Source organism: Taudactylus pleione, unplaced genomic scaffold, assembly GCF_031769625.1.
Source record: "Taudactylus pleione unplaced genomic scaffold, aTauple2 ptg000372l, whole genome shotgun sequence".
Classification (NCBI taxonomy): Eukaryota; Metazoa; Chordata; class Amphibia; order Anura; family Myobatrachidae; genus Taudactylus; species Taudactylus pleione.
In genome coordinates this window covers 12261156-12273701 of record NW_028284773.1, presented here as the reverse complement: position 1 = coordinate 12273701, position 12546 = coordinate 12261156, and the positions used below count along the sequence as shown (strand labels likewise).

The window sequence follows — 12546 nt, the reverse complement described above, 5'->3', positions numbered from 1 at the left end:
GCAGCATGACGCCATTTTGTGAATGGCCGCCCAGTGCCATTTTAGCGAATCTCACACATAAGTACATACGGCGATGCTATTATTTAGCGTTGTGTGATTCCCACGCAATAGAAAGATGTTAAAAGTCCTCATTATATAAATACAGACAGTTACTAAAACATATAATATGATCAACCCTGCAAAACACGTACCAAGGTGTACTCCACAAATACGTAGTCGCACAACGCTAACTAGCGTCTTTTCTCAATACCCCAATACTTACACATTGCACAATTACATAAAAAGGTTCCCTAGCATTAAGGTTAATATTTAAGGTTTTATTTATTATCAGTAATGTTGTGAAATACATGTTATTTGATATCTAAGGTTTAGTGCATGATAAGCAGACCGTGTTTGGTGTCATTCTAAACCACTGTGTCTTTGCAGATTTCCGGTTTCATCGGTGAGGAGATCGCAACATGTGTCTGCAAATTATGGATCATAGAGAGTTAGACATTAAAATGTACTCTGTAATGCAGCCAGGTTAGATTTGTTATGCAGCGGGAAAATGGACACAAAGAGCTGTTGGAGGCTGGAGTGTGACCATACGAACTAACCTATGAAGTATACTGTAACAGAAGAACCAGGAAGAAGAACCAATGGAATCATGCCAACCTGTTCTATTGTATTGCCTATCTCTGTAAGAGGATATATGCAGGCTCTCTGAAACTGGATGTCAGTCATCTTGCCTTGCTGCTGACGGAGGTTTCATCTTTGATGCCGGTATCTGGATCCAGAGCGTGTGCGTATGTAACGACTGTACCTTGTGCCTGTATAATTTGTTTGCGCTAATTGTATTTAGATCACAGTGTGTAACTATCTGTTTTTATGGTGAATAATAACTTTTTGTGTTTTGGAACCACAATCAAAGTCTGAAAGCAATTATTTCTTGTGCGACTCAAAAGCTAAAACAGCGACAATTTTAGCGTGTATAGATAGGTAGGTATCGATAACCTAAAAAGGAGCATACACACTAGATCAGTGGTTCTCAAACTCGGTCCTCAAGACCCCACACAGATCACGTTTTCCAGGTCACCCAGCAGGTGCACAGGTGTAGTCATTACTCACTGACATATTTTAAAAGATCCAGAGGTGGAGCTAATTATGTCATTTGTGATTCTGTGAGGAGACCTGGAAAACATGCACTGTTTGGGGTCCTGAGGACAGAGATTGAGAACCTGTGCACTAGATGATATGCTCCCTGAGCGATATCGTCTAATGTGTCCCTGGCAGGGTGTGCTCAATGTCGTTCATGACATTGAGCACACCCGCTGAACGATATCATTAATGATATCGTTCAGCGCTGGGCTCTTTTCCCCATTCCCCAACATGCTGCAACCTGACAATATCGTCAGGTTGGTCTTCATATTTGACTGATGAACGATACAGACGAACGACCTGCGGGAACGTCGTTCATCATTATCGTTCATCATTTAGTCGTCCACTTTAATCGCCCAGTGTGTACGCACCTTAACACAGGCCTGTACTTTGGAATTGGTAGTGACTCCCAATTGGAAATCTCCCATAAGACATGGGAGGACAGGTAAATGATGCCTGACTAGCAGTGAAATGGCCATATTGAATTAGCCGCGAAAAGTCCCGTACTTTTCACATGACGGACTTTTCACCGACATCGCTGGTTTTCAGTGCAAAAAAGCATTGCACTCGTCCCCGCTTATCCCCGTATTCAATTACAAATCAGCGAAAACGGGACCTGACTGAACTGTAACATGCGAAGAGTACTTTCAGATTTGGGGAAATCAGCCTGACACCCCTCAAAAGACGCACTGACATTGGGGATCACTATAGATACCCCTGAATAGGCGTGCTGAAGGTATTTGGGGTCCTTAAATTATCTCAATAGCTGCTATTTAGGGTCTTTGCATAAGTGGTGAAGAATAGCATTTAGCAGTTTTTTATGGTGAAAATAAGTTGTCCCAGCAAATTTGGGGTACATGAAAATGGGGGCTAGCATATTTTAAAATTGCTAAAGTGAACTTTTAAAAAAAAAATTTAAAAATCCACCTGCCACAACCACCTGCAAACTTAAAAACACCTGGGGCATACTTGGGGTCCCCCCTGGAGTCTAATTTGCTAGTTTTAAGTTTGTTCCCCAACCTTGGACTTTTTTGCCACCAAAATGAAAGTACTTTTTTGGGGTGATCTAAAGTATTTTTTAAACTTTTATTTTTATGCAGTTTACCTTTGGGGGACTGTCCCAAGGGTGCAGGGGGGTTTCCGAGGTTGGCACCCCAAAACCCCAATTCTGCACTTTTTTTCAACACCTATTCATAGGCAAAACTTTTTCGCAAGTTCCAATGCATTGACTTTCCGCACCGGCGAAAAGTCTCCGGAATTGAATACGGAGGAAACTTTTCGCATGCCAAAATGACGTCACTCGCGATACTTTAGCACAGAAAACAGCTTTTCACACCTAATTGAATACGGCCCTTAGGCTGTTTTTCACACCCTAAGCACAGTACCTCATGCTGACACAGGAGAGGAGACATGTCTGTAGAGGACCCGGATCACAGACATTCTCCCATGGTAATACTAATTAGCCAGCACCGCCTGCACAGTCTCCACCGCTGGTGAAAAGGAGACACATCTGCAGAGGACCCAGACTGCAGACATGATCCCATCACAGATAATCACTCCTCCAGCGGCAGCAGGGCCTGTGCGGGAGGCACCACCGCCGACTGTTAGCATTACTATGGGGTGGAGCATGTCTTTGGTCCAGGTCCTCTGCAGACTGCGGCAGTGACGGGGACTGTGTTAGCGTTCCCGCTAGGCTGTTTTAGCGGGATGCCGCGTCCTGTCCAATTTCAAAAGGGCAGAAAATCCTGTCCTTTTGGCGTTGCACTGCTAAAACAACATGCCGGGGAGCCGTCCCCACTCACGGGCTGCAGTGTCCGGCAGGTGGGAAAAATTGCGGTCCAGCGATCACTGGCGGTGAATAGATGTCGTGCGCAATTGCATAGCATCTATTCACAGAAATAGGAGAGTTTGGGGGAAGCCCGACATGTCCCTAAGTGCTGGGCACGCCCCCAAGAGTGATGAAAAGGGGGCACATCTTAAAGACATGCCCACTTTTCTTGGGGCCATGCCCCCTTTCCGGGTGGCCGTATACCGAAGGCGCATGCTAGAGTGCCCTTTCTGTGGTCCAGCGCCCTGCCGCACGCCGGACCTAGAGGGAACACTATGTGCAGTAGGCTCCATTCGGCTCAGCAGCTGTCACACTGCCGCAGCAGCTGTGTAAAAAGGGAGCAAAGAACACTTGGGGGCGACCCCTCAGTTCAGTCAGTCAAAAGTGAGGCAGTCAATCATAGAACAAATGGGCAGGCATTATACAGTTTACTGAAGCATTACATTAGTAAGAAGTAGCAGTTTAAGGGGGTCTAGGCACTAAGCCTTGGAGAGAGAGAGATAAAGTGGATGGAGATAAATTACCAACCAATAACCTCTTAATTGTCACTGTACAAGCTGTGTTTGTGGACAATGGTACTATTGGTGTTCGCACGAGTGTGTACCCACCTTAAATTTTATCTGTCTCAAACGCCACTCAGCGCACTTGTACATTGGAAGTTACTGCAACAGAATTCAGCACTCCTTAAGGTTCGCACATATCCTACATATTTAACTGGACCCCTCCCAACAGGGTCTCACTTCAATACATGCCACTAGCTGCCACCATCTACCCTATGAGGCAGAAGCCTGCATCTTAACACCCAACTCTGCACACTGTGTTCTGCCAACTAAAAGTTAACAGTTCACATGCTTGCATTCAAAAGTATTACACAGCTAATATAAATCTTCAAAAAAGGATATGACTTTGTTATGAGCAATAAGGACATCAATTTATTAAATTTGAATATACAAAGAAAAAGGTTACAATGCTTAGGGAATGTAAAGACAATTAATAAAGAAGACATGTAACATATGGCACACACCATTAGAAAATAAAAAGGAACAAATACAGAATTTATAGACTTGTACAACAACTGTCTGGGACTGACTTACAATTTGATTGTATTCCTAAAAACTGATCTAAATTTATAGGTGACCTGGTCTTTTAAAGACTCCTGATAAACCCCTCTCCCCTCACTTCTCCCTCTGGGGTGGTCTTTCGGAGAATGACTGTCATTGGTTAGCTAAGAGGATGACAGACTTTTACACCCTGGGATTTCAACTCATAATTTTTAATCCCCAATGTGTACAATTAACAGATCTTTTCTTGTGAGGTTTCTATCCCACAAACCTAATCATTAATCAACTAATAAAGAATTTATCTACGTATACTTACAGAGCTATGTAAACTTGATTAACAGAGCGAATACCCTTAGATTGCATGTAGGAGGAATTAAGTTGGGTACATACTAGGTTCGGCCGACCTATCTGATCATTGGCAAGTGTGTACTCACTTCCCAATTCGTCTGCCCGATGTGCCGGGCTTGACAGCTCAAATGGGCGGGCATTTAAATCGCCCGCCCAGTAGTGCTGTCAATCATCGCAGCATCCTGCAGTATGTGTGGGCAATCGGCTGGTCGCCCATACAAACCAGCAGATTCCCGATATATCTTTCAAATATGTCGGCCATCTGCTGTGCTGCACAGCAGATCAGATATGTCTGTGAACGACGTCGTTCACAGACATATCTGCTGTACACACCCGACGATGCACTATAGATATATCACCTGTTCAAACGAGCAGGCAATATATCTATCAGTGTGTACACAGCTTTAGGTTTTTCTATATAAAAGTTATCAGATGCATCCAAGTGTTCCCAGGGCATTTTCATTTGTGAGTGTGGACTGCAGGTCTCCCCTAGGTTGGAGTTCGATATCTTGTTAGGTGTCAAAAAAGTTCTTCATAAATAAGACATAGTTCTCTGAAGCAGCCCTAGGATACGAGAGTATCACATAGCTGAAGCCACTTTGCATTCAAATACTTTTCTGTGTGCTGACTACAATAGTCCAAGTTTAACGCTGAAAAATGTATCCCTGGTATCACATTTTATACATTCCTGTCTATTTGATTAAAACAGGATTTGGGTCATAATCTCGATACAATGTAAACCACAGTGCACAGATATTTAATGGTCATTACCTGTAAACAGGCTGCATTTCATGTGCTATTCCAATAACCGAGCTCTGCAAAAAGTTATCAAACTCCTCAAAAAGTCTTCGGATGTTAGTTTTGAATTTCAGATCTAGATCCAGCTGAATGATTCGGGATATATCTGGTAAGAGAAAGGATATTTCAAATGTTAAAATAATATATAAAGAAAAAGACAAAGCATAATGCTCAAACCTTAAAAACACCCTTTTAAGGGGGAATTCAATTGTTTTTTTTTTGTGCACCGGTCCTGTGCAACTGACAGTGCAATATAATAGTTGCTTTAATCAGGCGCTATTGTCGCAGGTGCCCAGATTTTTGCTCGCACCCTTCTGAGGTAGGGAGCAGAAATCCGCGCAAAGTCAGTCTTTTGGGTGGCCAAAGTGCTTTTTTCGACAGCGTGCAAAATAGTTTAGGTGGGTTTAACTGCTTTATATGTCTAAAGTCTGTGGGGGCGATTCTATTGTTGTGTGGGCTGCGATAATTAATGGCATTCAGTTTTGCAATTCAATTGTTCTGGGCGCTCATTAATTATCGCCCTCTTCACACCCTATTAGATCTAGTTTAGCCATATAAAACGGCTAAACCAGTCTAAAGTCCTGGTAGGGGCCCCCTAACTGCTTCATCAGACGCCTTAAAAAAAATAGCTGCCGGCTGAACAATTGAATCACCTCCTGTGCATTTGGGTGCAACATGCGAAAAAAATAATGGGCTCCCAAAAACAATTGAATATCGCCTCCCAATCTCCTGTCACTTTAGACAGGAGATTGGGCACGAAAAAATTCAATTGAATCCCCCCATAAAGTTAAGAGAATAAATGACCTCTTTGCATTACTGAGATGTTTAGGTCAACACCTTAGCCTGTCTTGCATTTCTTATCTATATTATTTCAGCGTAAAAGTAGTTTTCTTTATTACACATATATATTTATTTATTTTTCATCAGCTACATCAGCAACCATGACTATATTTTACATCTACACATTATATATATATATATATATATATATATATATTATTTTTACATGCTTATTTCATACTTTCGTTAGTTGAGAAGTTAATGTGACTATTTTACTTTTAAACTGGGGAGGGAGGGGATTTAGGGCCTGATTCAGACCCGGTCGCAAGCGCTGAGCGCTTGCAACCGGGTCGATGTTTGCCCACTGGGAATGCGCACGACGGAGCCGGATCCGTCGTGAGCATGCTCGAGACCCGGCTAGCGACGGGTGCTCCGTCGCTCCAGGTCTCGCACCAAAGGGGGCAAGCTGTCGATGGTGATTGACAGCTCGCCCCATTTGGTAGGCGTGGCCAGGGGGTGGCTTCACAAACGCCTGCCGATTGTGGGCGGCCCCACTGACATCATAAGTGATGTCAGTGGGAGAGCTTCCGGCTCTATTAGAGCCAGAAGCTCTCTGGGGCTTGCGGCCACGAGACCCTACCACAAAGGTCTTGTCGCAAGCCCGATGGTTGCGATGGTCTTGACCATCGAGACCATCATCCTGACCGCTCCCAATAGCTGTGGGTGGTCACCCACAGCTATGCGAGTGGCCAGGAGGCCGTACAAAAAACAGATTCAGAGCGAGCGCTCTTTCAGAGCGTCCGGCTCTGAATCAGGGCCTTAGTACAATTCATATTTAATTAAAAAAAACCTCCTAAAGCTAGCATAATATCTAGCAGATAAATAGTAAGCTATAACCAAAATATATGAAAAAGCTTTACATTTAAAACTTTACTTACCAATTACCAAAGAACCAAAAATGAGTACATATTATTTGCCATAAATCAATAAAATCTACATTTAGCAATATAAAACATTGAACTTTCAATATTAATTAAAAAAGCAAAACTATTTACCTGTTAAACAAAATAAAAAAGTAAATGATATAACCATGAAAGACTTAACTACACTGGAGTGCAAAAAGTCATGGGATAGCAATATGTAAAGGTAATGGTAGGTTGAGTCACCGTACTGTGACGCCTAGGAAATGCTCAGACCTGCATCAGTTGTAATCTGACATCTCGTCAGTCTGTTTGAACACCGGCTAGGCTGCTCATGGCAAAGCGACGTGAATTATCGGAGTTCGAACGGGACATGATAGTGGGTGCCTGATGGATGGGAAATTCCATTTCCAAAGTTGTGCGCAAATTCAACATTCCTCGATCTACGGTGTCACATGTGTACCGATCATATCGACGAAAGGTGTGGCCACCATGTTAGCCCGACATGAACCTAATCGAGCATTTATGGGATGTGGTGAAGTGATCCAATCGCACCCAAGATCTGGCGCTTGCAAATATCAGGGAGCTATGGGAAGCTATCCAGATGGCCTGGGTAAACATCTCTCCAGAGGTCTTCCGTCCACATCGCGTTGCTGCACTTCGCTGGGCTAGAGGGGTTCCTACACAATACTAGACATCTATCCCATGACTTTTGGCACTTCAGTTTATATGACATATTGGAGGTTATGTAATAAGTTCTGAGATTACAGAACTGGTGTGATTTTGGCAACTTTGACACTCAATTTAAATCAGCAGTCAATTATAAGGCTGGTTGTGCCTTATAAATTGATGGTGGCTTTAAATTTAGCACCAAAGCTGATGAAATCATGCCGGTTCCGTAATGTATGAACCTATTACATAACCCTCATAATTTATTTATTATTATTTAACAGTTTCTTATATAGCGCAGCAAATTCCGTTGCGCTTTACAATTTGAATCAACATTATTATACTGGATTGTAAAAGACATACATACATACATGACATACATAAGGGTAAGAGGGCCCTGCTCGCAAGCTTACAATCTATAGGGAAATAGGTGTTGATACACAAGGAGAGGTGCTACATATTGCAAATTGATCCAGCTCGATTGCAGATATTGTTGGTGGGCTGTATAATCCAATCACACTGGAAAGTTGCCCTAGGGTTAGGAGGATGTTAAATTGAAGAAAGAGAAGATGTACTAGGTGTTTACTATAAGAAAAGAGTTAGATAGGGAGCTATAATAGGTTAGGTGGGTGGTCCTGGAATCTGATAAGCTTGTCTGAAGAGGTGAGTTTTCAGAGAACGCTTGAATGTTTGGAAACTAGTGGAAAGTCTTATTGTGCGTGGTAGGGTATTCCACAACCCGAAAAAAGTCCTGTAACCGTGCATGGGAACAAGTAATGTTCTGGGATGAGAGACGCAGATCTTGTGCAGAGCGGAGATGTCGGGTTGGAAGATATTTTGAGATAAGTGAAGAGATGTATGTTGGTGTGGATTGGCTAATAGCTTTATGTGAGTGTAAGTATTTTAAACTGAATACGGAAGAAGACCGGCAGCCAATGGAGGGACTGACAGAGTGGATCAGCAAACACTGAAAGTTTGATGAGAAAGATCAACCTCGCAGCTGCATTCAAAATGGATTGTAGTGGGGAGAGCCTGTTTTTGGGAAGACCAATAAGGAGACGATTGCAATAGTCAATGCGGAAAATTAGGAGTGCGTGTATTAGAGTTTTTGCAGTGTCTTGCGTAAGATATGGTCGAATTTTGGCTATGTTTTTTAGATGTATGTAACAGGATTTAGAGACAGATTGAATGTGGGGAACAAAAAACAGTTCAGAGTCAAGGATGACACCTAGGCAGCGAGCTTGTGGGGTGGGGTTGATTGTCGAGTTGTCAACAGTAATAGAGATATCAGGTTGGTAATTATTGGCCGGTGGAAATATAATTAATTCTGTTTTGGATATATTAAGTTTGAAGTGGCGAGATGACATCCAAGATGAAATGGCAGAGAGACATTCAGTGACACGGACCAGCACAGATGGCGACAAATCTGGGGAGGATAGGTAAATTTGAGTATCGTCTGCGTACAGATAATACTGAAAACCAAAAGTGCTGATTAGTTTGCCAAGAGAGGTGGTATATATTGAGAAAAGCAGAAAACCTAATACTGAACCTTATGGTACTCCAACTGATAGAGGTAGCGAAGTGGAGGTAGAATCAGAAAAGCGAACAGTGAAAGAGCGATTAGATAGGTAGCATGAGAACCAAGAAAGGGCTGTGTCTTGAAGACCTATGGATTGTAGTGTTTGTATGAGAAGAGAGTGGTCAACAGTGTCAAAGGCAGCTGAGAGATCTAGAAAAATTAGAAGTGAATAATGGCCTTTAGCCTTGGCAGTGACCAGATAATTTACTACCTTGGTCAGTGCTGTCTCAGTGGAGTGTTGGGAACGAAAGCCTGACTGAAGTGGATCCAATAAGTTGTGGGTGTTAAGAAAGTGTGTGAGGCGGGTGTAGGCAAGTCTCTCCAGTAGCTTGGAGGGGCAAGGTAGCTGGGAGATAGGATGGTAATTTGAGAGAGAGTTAGGGTCAGAATTTTGTTTTTTTCAAAATGGGAGTGATCACTGCATGCTTGAACAGTGATGGAAAGATACCAGTAGAGAAAGAGAGATTACAGATTTTAGTTACATGTGGAATGAGCACAGGAGACAGAGCTTTACAGATTTGTGAGGGTATAGGATCAAGAGGAGAGGTAGTATAGTAGGAGGATGAGAAGAGTGTAGCTACTTCATCTTCATTAGTGGGGTCAAGTGATGAGAACGTGCCACTGGTTCAGGTAGGGAATTGAACAAGACCCTGGCTGAGGAAGTGCATACCATTTCATTTCGGATATTATCTATCTTGTTTTTGAAATAGGAAGCAAGATCTTGTGCACTGATAGTAGCAGGTGGGTTGGGTGACGGAGGGGTAAGAAGTGATTTAAATGTATTAAAAAGTCGCTTGGGGGTTAGAGGCTTGGGCAGAGATAACAGATTGGAAATATGTCTGTTTGGCATTATCCAGTGCATTACGATAAAAGTGGTAGATCGTCTTATATGTGAGGAAGTCACTTGGAGTATGAGACTTTCGCCACTGACGTTCTACTTTACGTGAGAGTTTTTGTAGGTGCCTTATGAATTTGGAATGTCACGGTTGACGTCTAAATCTATGCGGAATGTGATGGGTAGCTGGAGCTACTTCATCAAGGGCTAGTTCTAGGGTCTGGTTCAGGTGTGATACAGCAGTCTCAGGAGAAGTGAAATTAGAAATAGGCAAGAGTGATTGTTGCAGAGAGGTGGATAGTTCAAAATTAAAAGCATTAATATCTCTGCGGGTTTGAGGAGGTTTGGTTGATTTGCTTGACATTGAGGTTGATGTAATGGAGGAGAGTGTGTAGGTGATAAGGTTATGATCTGAGAGAGGGAAAGGAGAATTAGTGAAATCAGAGACTGAGCATAGTCTGGTAAATACAAGATCAAGGCAGTGGCCATCTTGATGAGTAGAGGAGTCAGTCCATTGGGAGAGGCCAAGAGAGGATGTTAAGGAGTAAAGTTTGGCGGCATGAGAGGTTTGTGTACTGTCAATGGGGATATTGAAATCACCCATAATAATGGTGGAGATGTCAGAGGATAGGAAGTGAGGGAGCCAGGCAGAAAAATGTTCCAGAAATTGATTGGGTGGTCCAGGTGGACGATCGATAGCAGCAATGCGCAGAGAGAAAGGAGTGAAAGTCCTAATAGAATGTACTTCAAATGATGTAAATGTAAAGGATGGTACCTGTGGAATAACTGTATGTAAAAGATTGGGACAGTAGTATTCCTACTCCACCTCCTTTACTATTACCAGGCCTGGAGGTGTGTGTGAAGTGTAGGCCACCATGTGTACTCTCATAGAGAGTACAATGCAGCACAAAGCAGGTAAATATGTAATAAATAGTACAAATGTCATTCTACAGTATTTACCTTAATGCATACTGTACATTTCTGCAAACAAACTACTTACAGTATATTTAAGTTATATATAGGGGTCAATTCAACTACTCACAAGTTCCTTCGCAGAGAGAGTAAGTGCGGTTATATGCTGCACTTATGGTCCGCACCATAACAGGGCTCAAATGCGCCGTCCTGCTCTCTTGGCATCTGACACCATTATGTCATGTGAAGGGAGTGTGGCCAGCAGCACCTGTAAGTGCAGTGCTGATCGGAGCATCCTGAGGAGGCACTGATCGGCTGTACAGGATGCCTGTTTGGAATGTGTAAAGAATGCTTCAGTGGCGCTGCAAGTGTGAACCTGGCTGCAGAGTACCGTTCCAGGCACACCTTCTAGTCTGAAGCAAGGGCTGTGGGGCAGCCCACCCCTAGTTTTGCGCCTGCTTGTGGTACCTCCAGACTTGCAGATTCTTGTTTGCAGCCCCATAAGACTACATACAAATATCCAGGGAGAGATCGGGCCTTGAGGAGGGCGAGTTGCTGTACTGCTGGCAGCGTTCCCACACCATTACAACAGCAAGTCGCCCCAAACGCAGATAATTGAATTGACCCTTTCGTTGTTTACAGTTTAGCTCTTGCTTCCTGACTGCTGTAAGTCACTGACAAAACAAACCGGCAACATCTAGAATATAAAACACCTTGGCCGGCAGGCGAATATTTTAAAATGGTCACAGAAATCCTGAGACTTCTAGTACCCTTATATTCCACAGATGGAGGGTAGTTAATCCATATGAATTACAGTAGTGATGCTAAAATATTGGCAAACAGTTCAATTCAGTGTGCTGTTTCGTCAGACTAATGATTTCTTCTCGCACCGAACCGAGGGCGCGAGGAGAAATCCGACTAATGTGCCAGCCGGAGCCGGCACTTTAGTCGGAGAATGCTGGTTCTCGCGACTAAACACCCTGGGTAAGTTGCGAGAACCAACTTTCTCCGACTTAACTACTTCCCAATGAAGTAAACATCTCAGTGAAATTAATAGCTCTGGGAGCTCCATCCCAGCGCTATTCAATTCCCACTGAATTTAATCACCCACAGTGAGTTCTGATAGAATAAATCCAGTTTTTAGTGAGAATACATGTGAATTATGGGCCTGATTCAGACCCACTCGCGAGCGGCTGTCCGCTCGCAAGTGGGTCGATGTTATGGACTGAGCATGCGCACGACGGAGGGAGCTCCGTCGTGCGCATGCGCCAGACGCGACGAGCGAAGGAAAGTCCTTCGCTCGTTGTGTCTGATCAAAGGGGGCGTGCTGTCGATGTTGATTGACAGCACGCCCCCTTTGGTAGGCGTGCCGGGGGCGTGCCTCCCTGACGGGGGCGTTCCCACGGGAACGCCTCCCGTCAGAAGCCGGCCCACTGACATCACTAGTGATGTCAGTGGGAGTGATTTTGGCTCTGATAGAGCCAAAATCACTCCGGAGCTTGCGGTTGAAAACCTCAACGCAGGCTCCGGCTCGCAATTTCGATGGTCGCGATGGTCTCGACCATCGCGGCCATCAAAATGCACGCTCGTATAGCCTGTGGGTGGTGACCCACAGCTATACGAGCGTCCAGAAGGACGCTCCATTTTCATGGAGACCGGCCCTCATTCAGAGCGTGCGC

General features: G+C 43.8%; 1 protein-coding gene across 1 annotated transcript in view; it reads right to left on the bottom strand.

Annotated features, from left to right (window-relative positions):
* Positions 1–12546, bottom strand: part of XXYLT1 (xyloside xylosyltransferase 1) — a 298751-nt gene that overhangs the window by 150298 nt on the left and 135907 nt on the right. Inside the window, exon 3 of the mRNA XM_088444743.1 lies at positions 5146–5278. Coding sequence (XP_088300869.1) covers positions 5146–5278 — 133 coding nt within the window. The remainder of the gene's footprint in view (positions 1–5145; positions 5279–12546) is intronic.